This window comes from Tympanuchus pallidicinctus, unplaced genomic scaffold (genome assembly GCF_026119805.1).
Source record: "Tympanuchus pallidicinctus isolate F22 unplaced genomic scaffold, pur_lepc_1.0 scaffold25, whole genome shotgun sequence".
Classification (NCBI taxonomy): domain Eukaryota; kingdom Metazoa; phylum Chordata; class Aves; order Galliformes; family Phasianidae; genus Tympanuchus; species Tympanuchus pallidicinctus.
Window position 1 is genome coordinate 9920131 of NW_026294742.1, and position 23551 is coordinate 9943681.

The 23551-nt window shown below is 42.2% G+C and overlaps 1 protein-coding gene across 4 annotated transcripts in view; it reads left to right on the forward strand.

Moving 5' to 3' along the window:
- Positions 1 to 1571: 1571 nt before the first annotated feature.
- KDM3B (lysine demethylase 3B) overlaps positions 1572 to 23551 on the forward strand; it is a 49603-nt gene continuing 27623 nt past the window's right edge. Inside the window, exons 1-7 of one of the 4 annotated variants that reach the window (XM_052689348.1) lie at positions 1572 to 1842; positions 11845 to 12012; positions 14330 to 14443; positions 14835 to 14940; positions 18578 to 18702; positions 19781 to 19849; positions 20762 to 21340. In XM_052689348.1, coding sequence (XP_052545308.1) covers positions 1672 to 1842; positions 11845 to 12012; positions 14330 to 14443; positions 14835 to 14940; positions 18578 to 18702; positions 19781 to 19849; positions 20762 to 21340 — 1332 coding nt within the window. In that variant the 5' untranslated portion in view covers positions 1572 to 1671. Of the gene's footprint in view, positions 1843 to 11844; positions 12013 to 13087; positions 13217 to 14329; positions 14444 to 14834; positions 14941 to 15983; positions 16252 to 18577; positions 18703 to 19780; positions 19850 to 20761; positions 21341 to 23551 lie in introns of those variants that run through there. The other 3 variants (XM_052689347.1, XM_052689349.1, XM_052689350.1) reach the window with 3 other exon arrangements.

Consider the following 23551-nt stretch of genomic DNA (forward strand, 5'->3'; position numbering starts at 1 on the left):
CACGTTAAGCTTACATGGGTCTGCCTTTTGAGCTTGTTCAGGTCCTTCTGGATGGCATCCCTTCCTTCTGTTGTATCAGCTGCACCACTCAGCTTGTCGTCTGCAAACTTGCTGAGGATGCACTCAATCCCATCATCTGTGTCACTGCTAAAGATGTTAAAGAGTACCAATCCTAAGATTGACCCTTGGAGGACACTGCTTATGACTGGCCTCCACCTGAACATAGAGCTGCTGACCTCAACTTTCTGGCTTTGGTCTTCTAACCAATTCCTTATCCACTGAATAGTTCAGCCTTCAAACCCACATCTCTCTTCAATTTAGAGATGAAGATGTGGTGCAGGATCACATGAAAGGCCTTGCACAATTCCAGGTAGATGACATAAGTTGCCCTTTTCTTTGTTCACTAATGCTGTTGTTCCATCATAGAAGGCCGCCAGATTGTTCAGGAATGATCTGCCCTTGGTGAAGCCATGCTGGCTCTCTCAGATCATCTGCTTGTCCCTCACGTGCTTCAATATGTCTTCCAGGAGGATGTGTTTCATTATCTTCCCAGACACAGACACGAGGCTCACTAGCATGTAGTTCCCCAGATCTTCCTTTCTCACAAAAATGAGCGATGTTTCCCTTTTTCCAGTCATGGGGGACTTCACCTAACAGCCACAACTTTTCAAATATGATGGATTTCAAAACTGATGGATTGGCAGCCACATCCATCAGTTCCTTCAAGTCCCTGGGATGCATGTAATCAGACCTCATAGACTTGTACACGTTTATTCTCAAAAACAAATTGCTCTTCTCAAATTGCTCTTCTCTTACAGTGGGAGGGAATTTGCATCCCCAGTTCCCACCTAGAGGTTCAAGGAAACATGCATTCTGGCTGTCTGTGAAGACTGAGGCACAGAGCTAGTTGGGCACCTCAGCCTTCTTTGTGTCTGTTTCCAGTTCTCCCTTCTCGCTTATCAGAAGGGATGCACTCTTCTTGGCCTGTCTCTTCTGACCAACACACCTGTAGAATCCCTGGTTATTTTTCATGTCCCTCACCAAGTAGAGTCCCATCTGTGCTTTGGGTTTCCTGACCCCATCTCCACACGGTACGATATATCATAATTATCCCCTAATAATGCCATTAAAAAAATGCATCAGCTAACAGGGAAGAACCCAGACTAGCAATATTGCTTTTACTACTGGGCCAACTCAGAACCATCTGAAGCAACTCAGGCCCCACTTCTACAGCTGTTACTGTATCTTTTTTATGATGTCCATTTACCTCAAAACTTAGGTAAAAACTCCTTAATTTCTGTTATTTCAGACACTGAACCTGGAGTTCATAAGCATCTCTGCCGCAGGAAGGCCTCCTCCTCCTAAGGCACCTGGCCGCCGATCGGCCCCCGGCTCCGCGACTGCTCCAGGTTCTGTCCGCGGCCGCCGCAGCTCCGCGGCCGGAGGGCTCCGTCCGTCCGCCGGTCCCAGAACGTCCCAGCCAGCTCGGCTGCGCGGGGCATTGTGGGGGAGAGGAAGGAGGGAGGGAAGGCCGTCCTCGCGAGGTGCATGCCGGGATTGGGGCGGGCGGCGCTGGGAGGCCCGGAGAGGGGCGGTCGTTCCGTCGGTGTCTCGGGCCGCGGCGGTCGGTGGGCTCGGGCCGGCGGCGGAGGAGGCTCCTGTCCGGCGGGGATGGCGGACGTGGCGGCCTCCCCCGTGGGAAAGCGGCTCCTGCTGCTGCTGGCGGCGGCGCCGGGCGAGGGTGAGGCGGCGGGGCCGGACTCTGGGCCTGCGCTGCCCTCCCGGGCCTGGCGGAGCGGCACGGTGCGGGCTATGAGCGGAGCGGTGCCCCAGGACCTGGCGGTGAGGACCCGGTGGCGGAAGCGGCGACGGGGCGCGGGCCGGGCCGGGCCGGGCCGCGGGGCGAACGGGCCGCGGCCGCGGAGCGCTGCCTCCCCCCCGGTCGGGCCGCGGCTGCGCCGTGCTGGCGGCCCTTCTCTGCGGAGCTCTGCCCGCGCCGCCCGTGGGCCTGACTGGACGCGCTTCGGGCCGGGGAACGGTGGTCCGGCCTGCGGGAGCGCGGTGGCGGGGCGTGGGTCGGATGAAGGGAGCCCGGCGGCCTCAGCTGCTGTGATTTGTGATGGCTGAAGTACGGCTGCGTGTGCGCGCAACTTTTCCGTGCTGTTTCCTGGGAAGACGTTAAGTATACTTGATCAGGCTAAGTGAGGTTTCTTGTTTTAATACGTACTTCTTTGTCGGGGTTGGTGGTTTCAGGTCTTCGATTCTGTTTTCAGCTGCAGCAATTTGCATTTAGTGTAATGCGTTTAAACACTTTTGGTTTTGTTTTGCTTGTCTCTGGTGTAGTGCAGTGAGACACTCGGGTAGAGATTGTGGAAAGAACTCTGGACAGACAGCCTGTCCGTTTCTCTGTGCATGCCATTTCTCCTAGAAGTCGTTGTGACTGATGGCATGCTTTGCAAATCACTCTAGTCTGGCAGCTACCAACCATCTCAAAGGATTGGGTGATGCACTATTGCTGCCCTGTTTATTTAAGCTGGAGGTAAATAAATAAATACATAGGAGAGGGGATATTGAGAAATAAATTAGGAGAGGTGTTTGAGTCTGTCTGAAATGTGGAAACACATTAGGGCTGTGGTCTGGTCTGGAAAGCCGCTTTGGTAACAGACTGAATTTGACGTGTATTGGTACCCTTGTATTATGGTCCCATCTGATACAAATGTGATTATGATGTAAAGAGTGTTTGTAGTGCCAGTTCCTACTGTTGTTTAGCTGTGTGAACTGGAGGAGTTTTGCTTGGATAACTAAAAGTAACTCATTTGTTTCCTCATTAGTCATGTGACACTTGTTAGACTACTTTAACAAAGAAAAAAAATCAAATTCTGTGCTTTATAGCATAGGAAATAATTTGTTGGTTTTTTTGACGTATTTGAATTCATAGCGTTCTTATAATGCTGCTGTTCTCAACCCAGTTTTTTCATCAGTAACTTTCCATTTCACACTGTTTTAATGATACAGTTGTCTCTAAACATGTTTTCCAAGTCTTTACAAGAACTACTGAATACAAACTGTTTAAAATACACACGGTGAATTCTTCTTAGTTCTGTACTGTGGAATATTTAGTATTGAAATGAATCTTTCTGTGTATAATGGACACTGCTTTGACAATGTTAATCAGTAAAAGGGTTGGAAAGATGAGAGGCTGAGGACACTTGAATTGTCCAGTCTGGAAAAAGAGCTTGGAAGCAACTTCATTCCTCTGCATTTTTGTGGAGAGAGAGGTCCTGGTCTCTTTTCCCTGGTAATCAATGAAAAGATGTGTGGGAACAACACAAAGCTTCTCTAGGGGAAGCTCAGACTGGGCGTCAGGGAAAACCTCTTTTCTGTGAGGGGAGTCAACACCAAAGCGTCTTTCTGAAGAAGTGGTTGATGTCCCCATGCCTGTTGTCCAAGAGGCTTTTGGATAATGCCGTCGGTAACGTTCTTTAACTTTTGTTTAGTTCTGCAGTGGTCAGATAGTTGGACTGGATGATTTAAGGTCCATTCCAACAGAAGTTTTCTATTCTGTAATGATGTTCTGTTAGGAAAGTGTCATCTTTTTAAAATTCATTCAGTCAGAAGTGAGTACTTGGCACCAGTTCAGGAATTACTGTTCTAAGATAATGACGTGAGCTGGGTCTGAAGAAGACTGGAAAAAAAATCTCATCTACACTTTGAATTAGGACTGTGCTTTCTCATGGTATCCTGTGAAGAAGGTTTTTCTTAGTGGTCCATAGTCTCATGTTCACCTTTAAGAAATAAGGAACAGTTTTATATCTCTGCCTTTCTGAAGCAGGAAAACGGAGAACGCTGGAAAGCAGGGAACTTCAAACATTTCAGAAAGCTGTTAAAATAGTATTTTAACACTGGAAAAGCAGTATTACTAAAAAAGCATGTTGTAGTCTAAAGTGTCGTCTTCATAAGGGACTTTATGGGAGCAAATCTTTTTTTTTTAATGTTAAGTAAGGATGCTGCAACTTTGCGGGGCTGGATTTAGGTGTGCATGCTCTCTATCAGTTTTGAGATGTTACTTGAAAGCCTTCTTGGCAATAAGAAAAAATGTGGAGAAAAAGTGCACATGCTGGCCGTGTGTGGTAGTGTCAGGGTTTACATCTGCTGCAGAATTTTGGTCTTATTTGTTTGAATGGGAAGTTTGTGGAGGCATTCATACTGCAATAAGTGTTGCAAGATGAGTTGGCTGATCAGTAGTTGAAACTGGGATTCTGGAGGTGGTGGGAAGGTTCAAAACAACCCAGGAGAGTTGTATGATATCCAGATTGCTTTCTCTACTACTCTGTCTTTGCTTCATTCTGACCTGCAAAGATGGCCATATTCCTGGATCATCTTTCCTGTTAGCAAGACACATACATGAGTTTGCATGTTGGAAAGATTTATGAAGATATACATAGACCCCAAAAAGTGGTCTGATGTGTTTCATTTGCTGATTACTATTGCTGCAGTTGAAGGTAGAATGCTGGGCTGGGTGGATGTTCTTTAGGCCAGTAGGTAGAGCATATCTATAGTGCTTCTTGTTGTAAAATAAATATTTGAGGACCAACAGGGTATCGAATACTTTTTAGCAGTGAATTTTTTACTTACTTTGCAAGTAAAATACCGTTCTTTGAAAGAGAGCTGATTGCAAAGCAGTGGGCATACAATTTCTCCACTCACTGCGTGGTACTTTCTTGATGGCCTTAGTACACAGTATTATGAATTCTTGTTGTGGTTTTTTTTTCTCCCCGGTGTCTTTTCTGTCTTCCAACATGTGAGGTGAAAAATTAGCATTCATCTTTTTGATGAGCAATATCTTTTGTGTGTCCAGTGACTGCTTTTTTCAAGAATCAAAAGCATCAAGAGGGATTCTGTAACCATTTACAGTGAAATGCAAGGAATAGGGATGTTATAAGGGAGATGGAATACCTCTGCAGTTGTAGCTTATGTAAGTTGCTAATTTTCCCTCCTAGATGGATTGAGATGAGAATTGTTAAGATAAAGTTGTGAAAACTCGAGGACTGAGATAAACACAGCGTAATAGGTAAAGCAAAAGCTGCATGCACAAGCAAAGCAAAATACTCACTACTTCCCATCAGCAGACAGATGGAAAGTTGTACTCCATCACGTGTAACATTTGCTTGAGAAGACAAATGCCATAACTACAAACACCTTTCCTGCTACCTCTTCCCTGCCCAGCTTCTGTTGCTGAGCATTACATCATGTGATATTGAATATCCTCTTGGTCAGTTGGGATCAGCTGTCCTTACTGTGTTCCCACTCAGCTTTTCATGCACCCTCAGCCTCCTTGCTAGCTGAGCAGTGTGAGAAACAGAAAAGTCCTTGACTCTATGCACTACTTAGCAACAACTAAAACATGAGTGATTTGATCAATGCGTTTTTCATCACAAATGAAAAACAGCATCATACCAGCTGCTGTGAAGGAAATTAACCCAATCCCAGCCGAGACCAGTACCTTTGATCGGTTCAGGGCACTTGTAGCGCGGGTCCCTTGGGAGTCGCTTCATAAGGGTAAAGGAGCCCAGGAAGCCTGGATGTGCCTCAAGACAGAAATCTGAAAGGCACAGGAACAGGTTGTCCTGAGCGCCGTAAGGCGAGCTGTAGGGGAAGACGACCGGTGTTGATGAGCCAGGAATTACTGCTGAAACTCAGGGAGAAAAAGAGAGTCTATGTCCTCTGGAAGAAGGGACAGGCTGCTCGGGGAGATTACAAAGAAGTAGCTAAGGTATGCAGGGAGGAAGTTAGGAAGGTGAAAGCCCAACTTGAACTCACGTTGGCCATTGCAGTAAAAGACAATAAAAAATCCTTTTATAAATATATCAACGGCAAAAGAACCACCAAAGATAATTCTCATCCTATACTTGATGCAGCAGGGAATGTGGCCACTGAGGAAAAGGAGAAGGCTGAGGTCCTCAATGCCTTCTTTACATCTGCCTTTAACAGCCAGATCAGTTATCCTCTGGGCTTTTTATGTCCTGATCTGGAAGTCTGGGACGCTGCTCAGAATTTGCCCCCAGCAATTCCAGTGGAGACAGTCAGAGAGCTCCTCCTCTGTCTGGACTATCACAAGTCCATGGGACCGGATGGGCTGCACCCTTGGGTGCTGAGGGAGCTGGCGGGGGTGATTGCTGAGCCCCTCTTGGCCATCTATCAATGCTCCTGGTTAACTGGTGAGGTCCCAGAGAATTGGAGGCTTGCTGGTGTGACTCCCATCTTCAGGAAGGGCTGTAAGGAGGATCCGGGGAACTATAGGCCTGTCAGCCTGACCTCAGTGCCAGGGAAAGTTATGGAGCAAATCATCTTGGATGAGATTGCATGGCTTGTGTGCAGTGTCCAGGGGATCAGGCCCAGCCAGCACGGGTTCATGAAAGGCAGGTCATGCTTGACCAACCTCATCTCCTTCTATGACTGGGTGACCAGCCTGATAGATGAGTGAAGGGCTGTTGATGTAGTCTTCCTAGACTTCAGCAAAGCCTTTGACACGGTCCCTCACAGGCTTCTCCTGGGGAAACTGTCTGCCCATGGTCTGAGCAGATATACACTTCTTTGGGTAAGGAACTGGCTACAGGGCCGTGCCCAGCGGCTCGTGGTGAATGGAGTTAAATCCAGCTGGCGACCCGCTTCAAGTGGTGTCCCCCAGGGGTCGGTACTGAGGCCCATCTTGTTTAATATCTTTATTGATGACCTAGATGAGGGCATTGAGTGCACCCTCAGTAAGTTTGCAGATGACACCAAGCTGGGAGGTGGTGTGGATCTGCCTGAGGGTAGGGAGGACCTTCAGAGGGATTTAGACAGGCTGGACCGCTGGGCTGAGGTGAATGGGATGAGGTTTAACAAGGCGAAGTATCATGTCCTGCACTTTGGTCACAACAACCCCATGCAGAGTTATAGGACTGGGGATGAGTGGCTGGATGATTGTGAGGAAGAGAGAGACCTGGGGGTGTTGTGACGCTCGGCTGAATGTGAGCCCACAGCGTGCCCAGGTGGCCAAGAGGGCCAGCGGCATCCTGGCCTGCATCAGAAATGGTGTGGCCAGCAGGAGCAGGGAGGTGAGCATCCCCTGTACTCAGCACTGGTGAGGCCGCACCGCACGTTGAGTATTGTGTTCAGTTTTGGCTCCTCACTGCAGTAAAGACATTGAGGAGCGTGTCCAGAGAAGGGCAGCGAAACTGCTGAGGGGTCTGGAGCACAAGGCTGATGAGGAGCGGCTGAGGGAGCTGGGGTTGTTCAGTGTGGAGAAGAGGAGGCTCAGGGGAGACCTCATTGCACTCTACAACTTCCTGAAGGGAGATTGTAGTGAAGAGGGGTTTGGCCTCTTTTCCCAGGCAACAAACAGGACCTGACGAAACAGCCGCAAGTTGTACTAGAGGAGGTTTAGGTTGGACATAAGGAAGAACAACTTCTCTCAGAGAGTGGTCAGGCACTGCAATGGCTGCCCAGGAAGCTGGTGGAGTCACCATCCCTGGCAGCGTTCAAGAGGCATCTGGATGAGGAGCTACGAGATCTGGTTTGGTGCTTGTGGTGGCAATGGTGATGAGGAGACGGTTGGACTGGATGATCTTGCAGGTTGTTTCCAACCTTGTGATTCTATGATTCTGTGATTCTCTATGTAGCTCCATACGATCTCACAAAAACATTTGAAGAAATGTCTTTCCAAGAAGACAATTTTGTGCATTGTCTTGGTGTTTTGTCCCTCAGTAGCTTCTTAGTGTGATCAGTGTGTGCATTTGCTCATACAGTAACTTTTCTTGGTAGTGTCAGAGTACTCTCTAAGTAGACACAGTGCTTCCAGTTCCAAGTGCCATTTAAGAACCCAAACAATATTCTGTTTCTGTCTCTGCATAGCTCTTGTCCTGAGGTCACTGTGCTTGTGACTCCAGTTGCACAATGCTTCAGGCTTTCCCTGTTGAACCATCACTGTCTGCATTTAATAGTTTGTGCCACCTCCTTTTGATTCTAGAAGTCTTTCTATTATAAGTCATGATTGGATCCTATCGTGGTGAAAAAAAGGCCAATATGTCTGTAGTACTTCTTTTGTTTTGTTACTGCTTTTTTGGAGGAACTGACCTTGGAGAACTGGGAGAAATTCTATTTGTACCAACCAGCCTGTAGTTATTTAGAATGTGTGAAGACCTGAACGTTAGTGTAACAGCTAGAGGAAAAAATGTATCTTCTCGGCAAACAGTTTAGGTTGTCTTTGTATCTCAAATGAAGCAGAGCAACAGCTCTACTTTCTGGTGTCACGTTTATGGGCCGAAAAAAGAAAAAAAGGTGAGGAGATGGGCTGAGAGAATTACAGATGTATTTGCGCCCTCTCTATTTTCACAGAACCACAACATTGCAAGAGTTGGAAGGGATCTCAAGAGGACATTGAGTCCAACACCCCAGCTAACACAGGTTCCCCACAATGAGTCGCACAGGTTGGTGTCAGATGGGTCTGGCAGATATCTAAACAAGGAGATCCACCACCTCTCTGGGCAGCCTGTACCGGTGCTCCGTCACCTTGACTGTAGAGAAGTTCTTCTACATGTTTGTATGGAACTTCCAGTGTTCAAATTTCAGGCCATTGCTCCTTGTGCTAGTGCTGCACACCATGGAGAAGAGCCTGGCCTCATCCATTTGCCTCCCTTTAGAGTGTTATAGACAATTATCAGATCTCTTCTTAATCTTCTTTTCTCCAGGCTGAACAGGTCCAGGTTACTCAGCCTTTCCTTGTACAGGAGATGTTGCAGGCCCCTTATCATATTTGTGGCCCTTTCTGTGTTGCAAGAGAATTTTTCTAGATTTAAAAAAAACATTAATAAAACCCAAGCTTCTTTGTAATTAGATATTGCTTCAGAAAGTTAGAAGAACTTGGAGAAATCCTTCAGGTGCATTTTATCTAAGCAGTATCTGGTTTTTTTTAGTTACTATTTTATGTGGATATGTCTGCACTTATTCTGACAACCTACTTGTTGTCATCAGTGACTCTTCAAAAGTATTGGTGTCAGTGAAGCACCATTGCTGTTATTAGTGGATTGCCTAAACTGGTTGTGAGCAAAGTTAGAAGGATCAGCAGATGTTGGTGTATGTGATTACGTGAATTGTAGGACCACTGATTCATAGGAGAGGTAATTCTTTCTAGGGTAGCCATGGCTTTAGCATTTCCCTTTGACTCAGAACTACAGGATTTTCAAGTTAAGATGAGAAAAATCAGGAGGTTCTGTTATACTGTAACAGCTTTGCTTGAAACTTCTGAGTTTTATAACAAAAGTAGAACTTTTTTTTGCCACTTACATATTAAAAGCAAATAAGTACTATTTACTCAAAAGTCTGTCATGAGTTCCCTTGCTTTAGACTTATGTTTCAGGATTCCTTTAGCAGTTTTCTTATGCTGAGTGTTGGCCTCTCTTCATGCATCGTGTAGTTAATTTCCTGTAGTCACACAAGGCAGTGCATGCACAAACAATACTTTGTACAAGTCATCTTCTGCTTGTTGCCACTCCCAGTACACAGGAAAACTGTTTCTGTTGCAGAAGCTGAGAATACAGCTATTTGTCTTGAGGCTTGCTGCCCTTTTAGTTTGATATGATTTGTTGAAAACAACAGTGGTAATTTCTCCTGATATAATGTGTGGTCTTGCATGGGCCTGGAACTGCCCTACATTTTTCTGTTGAGTAAAGCACTCTACTTGGTATTGGTTTAGAATTAATTATGGCTTTCTATGATTGTAAATCAAAGTTTGGAAGGACTCAGTTTCTTATGCATACAAAGGTGGAATAAAACTGAGCACTGGACATGAACTGTGTAAAACAAATGCCACAACTTTTCTGTTTTATAGAGAAGAGGGGTGAGTGTGGTATAATAGCTTCATAAGACTTTTTGCCCAGCTCCAGTTCCGGATCTGAGATTTCAATAAGAGAAACTAAGATCTGGCTTTAGAGTTAAGTAACAGAAGGCATTGCTGCTGCTTTGTAAGTGTTGGCAATCACAGAACCTGTCTCAATATTTAGCAAGCACCTTTAAAGAAATGTGGAACGTCCGTCCTGAAGTTCATCAAAAACTATTTTTTCTGGGATTGTGGAGCCTTGTTTTCGTTTTTAAACCAGTAACTTGTTAAATTTACAGCTAAAGTAGAGCTTTTCCACTGGGTCAATTTGTAATAATTCGTAGAAATATGAAATGTGTTGTAGGTTAAGACTGGAAGAAATTTCCATGTAGCCTGATTTCATGTCTGTCACAATAAATTGCCTTGAGCTGCGTATAAAGCAATGAATTAAAAATTAAGCTAATAGATGTTGTTTTTTGGGAAGCAAGCTGTGCTTCACTGCTTATTTGAATTAATGGCTGTTGAATTTATGTTGTCTGCTTTCAGTGATCCTTGCCACGTAGTTCGAGTGTACGTGCTGCAGAGAGGTGGTCTCTCTGTGTAGCCTCTTATAAAATCCTCCTTTTAATAAAATTCTTAAGTACCTTGTGAAAAGACATTCCAAAGTTGACGTTCAGGTAGTTGATTTTGACCATCTTTATGATAACAGAATCATAACATGATAGTCCTTTCTTTGTCACATTTTATTGCTGTGGTGGCATAACTATAATATTAAGAAAGGTACAGATCCTGAAACAGGAAAGGTGCTAAGTTGAATTTTCACTATATTGCTGGAGTTTGTTGAATTTAAGGAAGGGATACCTTGAGAAACCCAGTCTTCTTTCTCAGAAGGACAGTTCAGGCAGTAACAGAGTTGGAGATTTCATGAGGAGTGATGCTCCATATTCCTGCCCTCTCTCTGGGCAGCTTTTGCATCTGGAAAAAAGAGGTGAGGAAAAGGACTGTAAATGGTCTCCTCTTGCCTCTTTTAATGTGGATTATTGGTAAAGCAGAGAACTTCTTGTTTCTGGTTAGTGCCCAGTTATCCTCAGTGGTCTTGTATGTGCTTTGTACTAAAGCATATTTTGACTATCCTGTTTGATTGTATATGTGTAGTAGGTAAGTTCTGTAGCTGAAGGACTGGAGGGTGAATCTTTTAATCTTTAACGGCCCTTACTGTTAGGGCACCAAGTGAGGCTTGTAGCTCACTCCTTTGCTTAGCATTCTTGCAGTGCAATTGCGTGTAGCTTTAATGTGTACCCTTTGTGATAGGGGGAAAAAGATATCTGAGAACAATGATATAGACCTGGAGTGCAGTTCGTATTGTTGCATGTACTTATCAGGTCATGAAGTCTGGTAAGCAGGTATTTCTGGATAATCTCATGCCAGAAATATCTACATTTGGTTCAGAGAGCTTAGTGTAATGTACAGGGTAGCACAAGACTTCTTGTATAGTGTGGATTTCACAAACACCAACTTACCTGGCTGAAGGATTTTGGTGAATTTCATCTATAAAATTATCCATTCTGATAACAGATACTGGCTGTCTGTTGAAATGACAAGTAGGAGCCTCCCTGTCATTCCCAATGTGCAGGAAGGATGCATTGGATCATCAGTTGTATTTTGGGATAAAGAAGTTTTCCATCTTTAGTTTTGTATGGAGAAATGCTGCATTTGGTGCCAGTGATGTGTGTTTGGGCACCAAATCATCTTCCATAGTTTAGTAATTGCTATGAATTAGATTTCCATTTCTTTTGAAACACGATAGCTACGTAGGTGTGATGTTCTCAGGGTTACATTAAAATACTAATCCTGATTTTTTTTTTCTGACTAAAGCTGCCGTTCCCCTGTCGATAGAGATTGTATATTCTTGTATTCTCACATATTTTACCCAGTGTCTGAAAAAAGTTAAATGGTGGTTTTTGTTTGTTTGTTTTTAACTAAATCAGATCTTTGTGGAATTTGATGGCTGTAACTGGAAGCAACATGCCTGGGTAAAAGTCCATGCTGAAGAGGTTATAGTGCTGTTGCTGGAAGGATCATTGGTGTGGGCGCCTCGAAATGATCCAGTTCTGCTTCAGGGGGCTCGAGTCTCACCAAAACAGTGGCCCGCACTGGTGAGTATTTGGCTGAAAGCTTTCATATCCTTCAGAGATCTGCATCAGCGTGACTATGAATCACAAGATGTGACTATAGTACAGAGCTCAATTCTGCAGGTACTAAAACTTGATTGGAGACAGATTATTATTATTATTTTTTTTGTAGAGAGTAAAAGTAGTGTAGAGGAGTTGTAGTGCCCTTGTAAAGGCAGTTGCTTATAGTTCCTGCTCTAGAAATGGAAAGCCTTCAGAAATGAAATATCTGAATATCTGAAGAAGTGTGGTACATACATGGATGATTGTTTTTCCCAATTTTAGAACTTGGAGTGTGTTAGGCTTTTCTGAAACGAAAAGAATAAGCCTTTGGGTCTTATTATGGACTTTGTAGAGTTCTGTGTGATAGAGATTGCTACATCATTTTAACACTCATTCCTGAAAGTCTCTGGGGAAGAAAAGAGGCTCTGGACTGTGCCTGATCTGTTAGCAGTATGGGTTATATACTCCTAGTGTAAACTACAAAAATTCATTTCCATGTTGTCAGCATTAACTAACATGACGTACAGATCTTCCTCCTGTTACATGGAGCTGTAATCCATGTGGCTCTTCACATGGCACTTAGATGCCGTGAGACTGGAGACTAAAGCCAGTGTTTTTTAGCCAGAGTTGCCAGTATATTCATCCTTCAAACATCCTGATGAGTAGCATACAGTGAAGAGGATTGATTCCTTATATCCTTCTTTCTTCTCTTGAGCTCATGTAAGAATCTTACTAGCTTTTCTGTAGTCTGATTTTTATTATTTTACCTTTCTTCTGTTCTTTTTCTGTCATCTTTGAACTACTTGAGATGCTACTGTCTACTTTTTTAATACATCTTGTGCATGGGCTCATTAGAATGTTTTTTCCAATTAAAAACCTTTTACTTGGTAAAATCTGAACTTGGTATTTTAAATGAACACTTGAACTCAAAGCAAAAAGTTTGATACTGCATTTTTCTCTCAGGGATATTTTTTTAACTGCAGTTGGCTTAAGGTAGAATAAAACCAGGCCTTTACACTAGAGATTCTGTAGACAGAATGTGTTTTTTTTTCTGTAGGTGGAACTTTCCTTTCAATGGGAAAATAAATGTGCATTGTCAGTGTCATGAACAAGAGAATGGAGTATGAATAAACTTGATGAGCAGTAAAGACAAAAAATGTCATAAATACATTTGTGTTAAAACCATGTAAGTGCATTCATGAGACAGATTACACATTTCCAAGACTGCAGGGGTTGGTAATTTCTTCTTCCATCAGCAAATTACATTGTCAAGTTGTTCTGAGTCTGCTGCATATTCTTCCATTAGTAACATATTCTGTAGTTTGGTTGTCAGAAGTGCACCTGGTATGAGCTTCAAATCTGCATAAAACAGTAGCAAGAAACACTTCCCTTCATTTGCACGCTTTTGTGCAGGAATGAAAATCCTCTGTTCCAGAGGCTATACCTGAAAAACAAGGTCTTCTCCAAAAGTAAAGCTTCCTATTTTATGATATTGGCCCACAGTGTTGAAGGTGGACATTCATGGTGTGGCAGCAGATTGAACGTTCCTGCCAGTGTCTCATTACATTTTGCTGCCATGTGACAGATGGCAGTAGAGAGGCAGTTTGTCAAAATGGCATCTGACATGAAGTGCATATTAAGCAAAGGTGTGAAATTTAATTCCTTCATGCAGAAAAAAAAATGCATCCATTGACATTAATCGGTGCTTGCTGAATGTTTTAGGGAGACCAAAGAGTGGATGTCAGCATAGCGAGGGTTGGATGGTGTGTTTCAGCAGTGGTGACAGTGGGGCGCCTCTCCAGTGTAGATTTTTATGAGCACAGCATGCAGGCTCTTATTTGTCATGGGCAAGAATATATAGCTAGTGGTGGTGACTGTTAAAAAATAGTGTTTTGTAATAGAATTTGCTGTGCTTTTTGTATCTGTTATTTGCATGGAAACAAATAAGAGGCGTTACTTTCAGAGGAAGCTGTGTATATAAAGGTGTTTTTTTTAACCCGACATCTATGGAGAATCAAATACAGTAAAACATATTTTCAGTTCTGCTTTGAGTTTTAATGAAGAAGTGGATCCAATTTTCTGCGACTTGCTTTTGTATTGTTAGTATGCTACACTTGCAAGAAATACTGGCTCACACATAGAATAATAATTTGCACTAAAACTTAGGTACTGGGAAGTGCGGATTTGGAAATCAAACTTTTTAATTTTTTGTTATGTAAGTAGTAGATGAAGACAACTGTTGTTGGTCTGTGTGTGTTCAGTTGTTTCTATAACCTTCATTTTCTTTGGTTCATTACAGACCTTTACTCCTCTAGTAGATAAGCTGGGTTTAGGCTCTGTGGTCCCAGTGGAGTTTCTTCTGGACAGACACTTACGTTTCCTGTCTGATGCCAGTGGATTACGATTGTTTCAGGTACTTGTTCAGATATAGTGAAAATTTAACTTTCCGCTGTGCATGTCAATTTTTATTGTTTTGTACTGACCTACTTCCATATTATGGTCTGATCCCTTTCATCGGCCCAACATGTCTTGGGCTGCTTCGTTCCACATTTTTCCAGGTACTTATGCTGATCTGTCCGCTTTGTAGAAGTCCTCATTCCTTCCCACATTGCTCACTTGATGAGCTAGCAGTCGAACATCACGTGTCAACAGCTGATAACTGCAACAGAAGTTTCAGAGATACTTTTTTCTTTTTTGTTGTTCTGTTTTTTGGAAGCAGTCCAAGAAGAGCTGTCCCTCAAAAACTGGAGGTTTTCTTACCTTAAAACATTCTACTTGTATTTAAAATTGTTTATTGTTGGCAGATGGGAACAGAAAGTCAGAATCAGATACTACAGGAGCAGCCTTTGCTAAGAGAATCTGTCAATTCATTGTTCAGTGACCAGAAACTTCAGGAGATATTTAGTAGAGGTAAGATTGATTTTTGTTGCTCAGGGCTACTATGACTGTTGTGTAACAATTGGATTATTCTGGGATTTGCAAAGGAGAATAATAATAGTATTTGTTGCTGTTTGGTTTGGAAGATCGCTTTTCTCTATTCTTTTTCAAGTTCTGTATTTAAAGGAGCATTGTTTTGTGACAGATACCAATAAGCGTGTCGCTCAGATACAACTAAAAATCCTGTATTTTATCACTGAAGATGTAGTTAAAGTGGTACAGAATACAATTTGTAATTTCCATGTATTTATGACTTTTTTTTTTTTTAAAGCTTGTTTTGATTTATTTTTTCATTTTTTTATTTTTAAGTTTTGGTGCTCTTCTTAAATTCTGGAAATTTAGAGATTAAGTTACTCTGTATTCATTGATCTTTTGATCAGAGAGAATTTTCCTTTGTTGCATCAAATTCACATTCTGGTGTTTTAACATTTAATGCATTGTCTATGTTTAAAATACTGCATGACTATGGCTGTTCAGCATAGTGTTACTACTGTAGCCCTTATCTAGGTTGCATTCTAGGATTCAGTTCTTTTTATAGTTTTTGCTTGTCACGTTGTGGTCATCTGGTGCTAAAGTGATTTTTTTTCTATCTAGAATTTGGGTTTGTTGTTCGGGTAGCCTCTTAAGACATAGGCCTCTGTATTACATTTGAGGGCAAATAAAATTCTTAAGGGAGATTTATTTGGTTCTCTTTCCTTTAATAAAACACGCACTGATATCAATTGTGAGTGACCAAGTGTATGATTAATGGATATCAAGATGTTACAATCACAAAAAAAAACAAGAGAGTTAGGCAAAGTGGACTACGATAACAAGAGAGAATAAATGGAAGGCTTACCATTACGATGGGCTCACCACAAAACACCAGAAGGAGGGATCTCCAGCAGAAATCCTTTCCCCACTGGTAGCCAGCTCTTAAATAGGTCTAGGAGAGGTGCAGCCTGGCTGCACCCCTTCCAGCAGCACAGCTGCATTGCCTTCACCTGTGCTCCTCTGCCTGACTCACGGCTCACCTCAGGTGATCCATCAGAGGTTCAGGCCGTGACTCAGCAGTTCCCATACACCAAGTGTAGTGGCAATGCTAAGTCATTGCCTGAAACAATGATTGAGTACCTGGTGGGAAGGCAGGGCCAACCTAGGGGATCTCAGGTGCAAGCAATGTATTTGAGTGATTGGAAGGGGTGGAACCAGGATCAACCCCTTCCCAGCCCTCATTTAAGGGCTGGCAGTGGAGGTGAGTGCATCTCTTACTGGTGGTCTCTGCCTACCTGAGGCCTTCCTAAGGTAAGCAGCTTTTTTTCCTTCATTTTTGCATCTGTGGCTGCTGCATTTGGGCTTGTTCTCATTTGCTATAGCTAAAGATTTTGCCACCGTGCTATTATCATCCCATTATAGCATACACCTAGTAACTTAAGAATTGTCCATTTGGAAGCCATCCTTTCCAGTTCATCCTAATGTCTTGTTTAAACCTTCTCTGATACAACTTGAGATTCTTTCCCCCTGTCCTATGACTTGTTACCAGAGAAAAGAAGCTGACACCTTCCTTGCTGCAGCTCCTTTCAGATATTTGTAGTGTGATGAGGTCTCCCCTCAGCCTCCTCTTCTGCAAACTAAACAACTCCTCTGCACACATTTGAGCAACTCAATATCGTTATTGTAGTGAGAGACCCAAAATTGATCACAAAAGATCAATCACTTCCCTAGTCCTGCTGGATGCGCTGTTTCTGATGCAGACTGGGATGACGCCTTAGCTACCTGGGCATACTGCTGGCTTGTGTTCAGCCTGCTAATGATCAGCACCCCAAGTCCTTCACTGACTGACAGCTTTCCAGCCACTCTTTCCCTGGTTTGTACTGCTGCGTAGAATTGTTCATGACTCAAGAGCAGGAGCCAGCACTTGGCCTTGTTGAATGTAATGTGCTTGACTCATCAATCTAGTCTTTCCAGACCACTGTGCAGACCTTTCTTACCTTAAAGCAAATCAGCGGTCTTGCCTAACTCAATATTGTCTGCAAACTTACTGAGGGTGCACTCAGTCCCTTCAACCAGATTGTTGACAAAAATGTTAATCAAAATGGACCCAAATAGCCTGGGATGTGCTACTGGATTGAACTCCATTTAAGTGACACTTGGAGCCTGGCTGTCCATCCAGATTTTCATCCAGCAAATCTTCCTGTCCATACCTTAGTCAGCTCGTTTCTCCAGGAGAATACAGTGGGAGTCAGTACCTAACACCACTAAAATCAAGGTAAACTCCATCCACAGCCTTTCTCTCGTCTACTAAACAGATTGTTCTATCATAGAAGATGATCAGGTTGATCAGGCAGGACGTGCCTTTCATAAACCCTTGCTAGCTGCTTCTGATCACTAAAGTGTCCTGTGTGGATTACGTGGTGATCTCAAAATTATCTGCTCTGTGATCTTCCCTGGGACTGAGGTCAAACTGACAGACCTGTAATTCACTGGGTCCTCCTTTTTACCCTTCTAGTAGATTGGATTCGTGTTCTCTAGCCTCTTGTTACTGGAACCTTCCCAATTAGCTAGGGTGGCTAATTATTGAGAGTGGCTTAGTGAGCTCTTATACCAGGTTTTTCAGTACTCTTGGGTGAATCCCATCTGGCTGTGTAGACTTGTGAATGGATCGTAGGGCCTTCATCCTTCTCCTTGTCACCATCATCTAACTTGATGGGCTGGGTACTGTGAGAATTGACCTTACTGATACAGTCTGAGGCAAAAGAGGCATGAAGTACCTCAGCCTTGCCCACATCTTTTGTCACTGCACTTGCCCTCATGTATGGTTAAGTTTAGAGATTGTCCTTAATCCTCCTTTTGCTCCTAATGTATTTATAAAAGCATTTTTAATTGTCTTCTACTATACTAGCCAAGTAGAGTTCCAATTGGGCTTCTGATTTTCTTCCTGATACAGACTGGTGGATCATGATAATTTTCATTATCTAATATTAACTTTTTTTCAATCTGCAGGGAGAACACGCTGCATGCTGTTTTGGAGAGTGGGAGTGGGTTGGGGGTAAACCTTTCTGTAGATGACATTCCCCACGTCAAGGAACTAAAATGGTTGATCTGGATCTTTATGCATCTATATTGATTTTTTAAAATATTATTATTTTCACAGTTACAAATATGTTTCTGCTCTGAACTATGTACTATTTATTCTGGGACTTAATGCATCTGAACTGAGTTTCTGGGTTGATGCCTCATAATTACTGACCTGTAGGTTAGAAAGGAAAAGAACATAGCAAGTATCCCACACTTGTTTGATTTTTTTTTTTAAATTATTATTATTATTATTATTATTATTATTATTATTATTATTATTATTATTTTGGTCAAAGGAACAAGTTCATTTTGATCTTTCACTTGTTTTTTTTCCTTGTAAACTGAAGGAATTTTGTCTTTACTGTAGCTTGGCGTTACTACAAGAGCAGAATGCTTGGCTCGGGCAGAAGGTTGAGCATTTTAAGTTTGTTCTGCTCAAAAGCTGACACTTCTGTATGCATAATTAGGGCCTGAACTCTTTTTATTATATGATACTTATCTTGCATGATGCTGAGCTTTCTTGAAAATAAACTCAAAAGTGCTTCTTTTCCAGTTCCTTACAGTATCCAAGGCCAAAGAGTTAAAGTTTATCAACCAGAAGATGAAAATAGCTGGCTCTGTGGTGTTGTGAGCCATCAAGACCCAATAACACGTCTCATGGAGGTGTCTGTGACTGAGGTAAAAATATGAAGTGCTGCTTTAAGTTTCCTAAAATACAGTTTCTACCCAGAAGCTCAAGTTGTGATGAAGCTGTTATTCTCCATGAGGTAGAAGTAAGGAAAGCTTCTTTCCGAATCAGTTAGGCTGTGGTTTTCCTGTGCCATTTCTCAGCTTCTGTCTGACAGACCGGGGAATTGGTTTGAAATAAGTGCATGATAGAAAATGAAGTCTTAGCCTAAACTGAATTGAGGTACTTCAGCTTAGGCTGTTCCAATCAGTTTTTGGTTTGCATTATGTGATTGTGTGCTGTTTGACAGTAGTTCAGCCTTACCAGCAGCCTGCTTTTAATGGCTTCCTTTTTCAGGAGCAGCTAGAAAGAAATCTGTATGTCTGTGTGGATGTTCTTAAAGCAGTGGGTTTCTTTTCCTTGTAGCCTTTTCCATATGCGATAAGCATGCTGAACAAATGCACTGAGTGTGCCCACTGAGTCCTATACACACGTGCGATAATCTTGCACTTTGAATACTGTATCTATTGCTAATTCACAGGAAAGAAATATACAATGTATGGTTAATAAGTCTGGTACTTTGGAGAGATTGAAATTGTAGAGTATAGGCTTTCAGCAGGTGCATGCCAGGAAAGAAGCAAATTTACTATGTGTCTACTGTCAGATAAAAAGGTAACTTCCATGCACTGCTACAAAAACTGGGTAATCATCGCTGCCTTAGCACAGGTACTGATGAGGATTATTAGCATAAACTGACATAGTCTTTTCTGTGTCTAGCAGCATGAATTTACAAAATGCTAGAACAATACTAAAACAAATTTAGACAGTTATGTTTAATGCAGTGAAATGCACCTAGAGATGCTCATTAGAACAGATATGTAAGAAAGCAATGATTGCAATCAAATCTGAAAGTTCTTGGACTAGGGAGATGGAACAAATGGAAGGTAAACTGAAAGCCTTTAGTTATTGCTAAGGAATTCAAGCATGTATTTAGGGTCTCCTAATGTTGATACTGTCTACTCTGAATTTAAAAATAACCACTTCTCTTCTTCCTCCTACCTCCTCAATATTCATTTGCATAAAAATTAGACTGGTGAAATAAAGTCAGTGGATCCTCGTCTGATTCATGTTGTGATGGATAACACTTCTCCAAGTGAGGTACTGTAATATTTCAGGTCTTTATTTGTATACAGTGTTGAAAAAAGAGAACATGAGAATAACTGTGCACTGATGGTGTGTTTACTGTGGGCTTTTGGTAATGTGAAGAAAATTTTCCTCTGTCAGTTACCACTTTAAGAAATGGATATTGGTTTTCTTTGAACAATCTATTTTTTTTCTAGTTCAGACCTGTTTTACTAACTTCAGCATGGCTCTTGGGGGGTTTCAGTAATCAGTGTTATTGTGTTCTGTTTTAAGAGATAATGCTCTGCTAAAGAATGTCTCTATGCTCACAGCCTTCCTTTTATCAGGATCACCCTATGCTTCTCCACAAACCCTGCTAGACATTTCTAAAAAGTATCTTCTGGCCTCTCTAAAGGAGGCTGGTAAGCTTGTGGCATTTCATTGCTGCAATTGAGAGGTGCCATGATAACATTTGGACCTGTGCTTTTACCCTAGGCTGAAGGATAAGGTATATCGTACAATTGAAAATTACAGGCTTTGGGTAATGGGCGAGAGATCTGCCCTTGAAAAGAGCCATAGTTATTAGACTTGTTGCACAAGTTAGTGTGCAAATACCTGCCTAACTTGAGCAAGAATTATGTTGGAGTGTGTCCGTGTTGTGTGTTTCATAGAGTTTGCTATGATATGGCATGTGGAACAGCAAAGCAGGTCACCTAACAAGCTTACTTTGGAGATCCTTCCCTAATGCAAAAATAAAGAGCTTCCAGCAACTGCAAAAAGACTGCTGATTGTTGTTTACATTGCATCCTTCTTCAGATCTGCTAGTTTGTTTTTGAAATAAAAGTTTCTAAGCTTAGACTACAGTAAACCTTGTTCTAACAAAGAAAATGCTCTTAGAGGTAGACTTGTTTGTTCTGTTTACTGATTGTATGGGGTTTTTTATTATAGGGAGGGGGACTAAAAGCGTCGAAGTCATCTAAAGGAAAGAAGAAGAGAGAAAGTTTTGAGGGAAAAGATGGACGGAGGAGAAAAAATGTTTCAGATTCCGGGTGTGATCCTGCGACAAAGAAGCTAAAGGAGAGGGGTGAGGTGGATGGCAACGGTAGTGATGGAGGTGAGGCAAGCAGAGGTCCTTGGAAAGGAGTCTCCAGTAGTGAAACAGGACTGGATCCAAGGGCCAAACAGTTGCCTTCATTTGTTCCTCAAATTAATCGCAATATTCGCTTTGCTACTTACACCAAAGAGAATGGTCGAACATTGGTAGTCCAGGATGAGCCAGTTGGTGGTGACACACCAGTGCCATTCACTCCATTTTCCTCTGTGTCTGGACAAACATTGCTAGTTGGATCTGGATGTAAAGAGGCTGGAAAATCACTGGAACAGATTGGCCAAGGCACAGTGACTTCTGCACCCACAGTTAGTACAGCTGCTTTGACACCAACAACTGTGAGAATCTCTGATACTAGTTTGCCAGCAATTACTGGACAGGAGAAACTGAAAACAGGCCGAACGCAAACCCAGGGAGAGGTGAGTAGACTATGATCTTGCCATCTTCAAGAAGAAATATGCATTCAGTATCAGATCTTTTAGAACTTGTCTATAGTACTAAGTGTGTTCATGAACTGAAAACTATTTTTTCTTTCATAAATCTCTCCCTTCCAGAGACAATGATCTTTCAATCATTTGATCTAAGAAAGGATCCAAAAGAAAATAGTTTTTGATAGAGAACTTTTCAGCACACTGTTCTTTATTCAGCCTTAATTTCTTAAGTGCAATTTTTTACGAAATGCAACCTTGAAGCGATTTAGAGCACTGCACTTCACATAATCAATTTGGTCATGTTGCGTGGAACGTAGCCTACTTAAAATCTCTTTTCTTCATGTTGGCAAATATTCGTGAGAATATGCTTTCAGTTGAATGTTCAAGTTATATGAAGCTGTATTTGGAGCACTTATTATGGATTCCTGGTTTCTCCTATAGAAGAGATAACTCCATATGAGAAAAATGAACCACTAGCATCATACACTGTGTAGAGTTGAAAGCAAAGTAATTGGAAGACTTGAGATGGGTACCTTCAGAATCAATTTGTTTAAAGAGCTTGGTATGGTAGTGGCTTAAGGATCTTTTAGTTATGCACCCTTATTTTCAATGGGAATAATAGAAGAGAAATCCTATTAATTTTTATTTTTGCCTTTCAAGGAGGGAAAAAAAAAAGAATATATAAGTAATCAAAGGAAAATCAAATTAAAAAATTAAAACACAACTGACCAAATAAAAAAAGACAAACTCGAAGCCCCATCTCTATAAGGAGGACAGAAAAGAAGAAACTTGTTTTTTACAGTATAAAGAAGTTAGTAATGTAGAAGATGCATTAGGAATTCCAAGGTGATTGCCAGAGGTTAAATGAGTTACATTCGTCTCTTCTGTATTAGCTAATGAATGGAGTAATGGCAAAGTGTTTAAAAACATAAAGCAGAAATTAGATGGCAGAAGTCAGGAAAGTTACATAATGGAATTTTTATATAGCAGCATAACCTTTTGTTGTTCATTCTCGCTCCTCTTCTCTGCCCAGAGGAATAAAACAAAATCAGAGTTGTGAACAAGTTCTCGCTGTGAGTGGTCAGAATTGTATCTGTTGCTGTTGTTATTAAAGAAGAGCTTTGATTGTGCTGAGAGAGTTTCGTACTGCATGTTCTCCCCTACTCTCCATAACCCCAAATTACTGGTTTTAAACTAATAACAATGTTCTGGCTTTATACTTTGCAGTTAGACCGCTAGGCTAGAAATGAATCATAGAATCGCAAGGTTGGAAACAACCTGCAAGATCATCCAGTCCAGCCGCCCTCCCATCACCGCTGCCACCACAAGCACCAAGCAGATCTTGTAGATGATCTTGTTGGATCATCCTCATCCAGATGCCTCTTGAACGCTGCCAGGGATGGCAACTCCACCAGCTTCCTGGGCAGCCATTGCAGTGCCTGACCACTCTCTGAGAGAAGTTGTTCTTCCTTATGTCCAACCTAAACCTCCTCTGGTACAACTTGCGGCTGTTTCGTCAGGTCCTGTTTGGCCTGGGGAAGAGGCCAAACCCCTCCTCATCACAACCTCCCTTCAGAAAGTTGTAGAGTGCAATGAGGTCTCCTCCAAGCCTCCTCTTCTCCGAAGCACTGTGTCAAACAGTAATTTCTTTAGGGGAGGAAATCTAGCATAGACAAGTTTTGGGGTCTTTTTGATTGATTGAGATGTAATTAATTTTGGTTGTTTCTTTTGAAGCTATGGTTCTTGAGATTGCTTTGGGCTGGGCTATAGACTTTATCACAGTGTGATCTAGTCCTTGAGCTTGCTTAATAAGCTTGGCTTGCATTCGTATTCATGCTGTTGAAAAACTGTTAGGATGTTTAATGTAGTAATTCTAAACTGGCAAACACAACTTGTATTGAGACAAGTTACTGTTTCAGTATGTATCCCCTACTTGCCTCTGCTCTGTGGGAAGCAAGAGGGAGTTAAGGAAGAGAAGGAAGATTCTTGCTTGGCTTTAAAAAGAAAAATTTGAAATTCTGGTATCTGGAAGAACTTGGTACCTTGATATATTGGTAAAGTTACTACAAATGGAGGTTGATAGCAAGGAACAATGTAAATGTGATTTTGCAATATAATAGGTGCTGACAACCTCCATCCTGCTCCAGCTTATCTCCAGCAGCTGGCACCAGGCATGCGGGCCTGAGTCCTCTCTCCTAC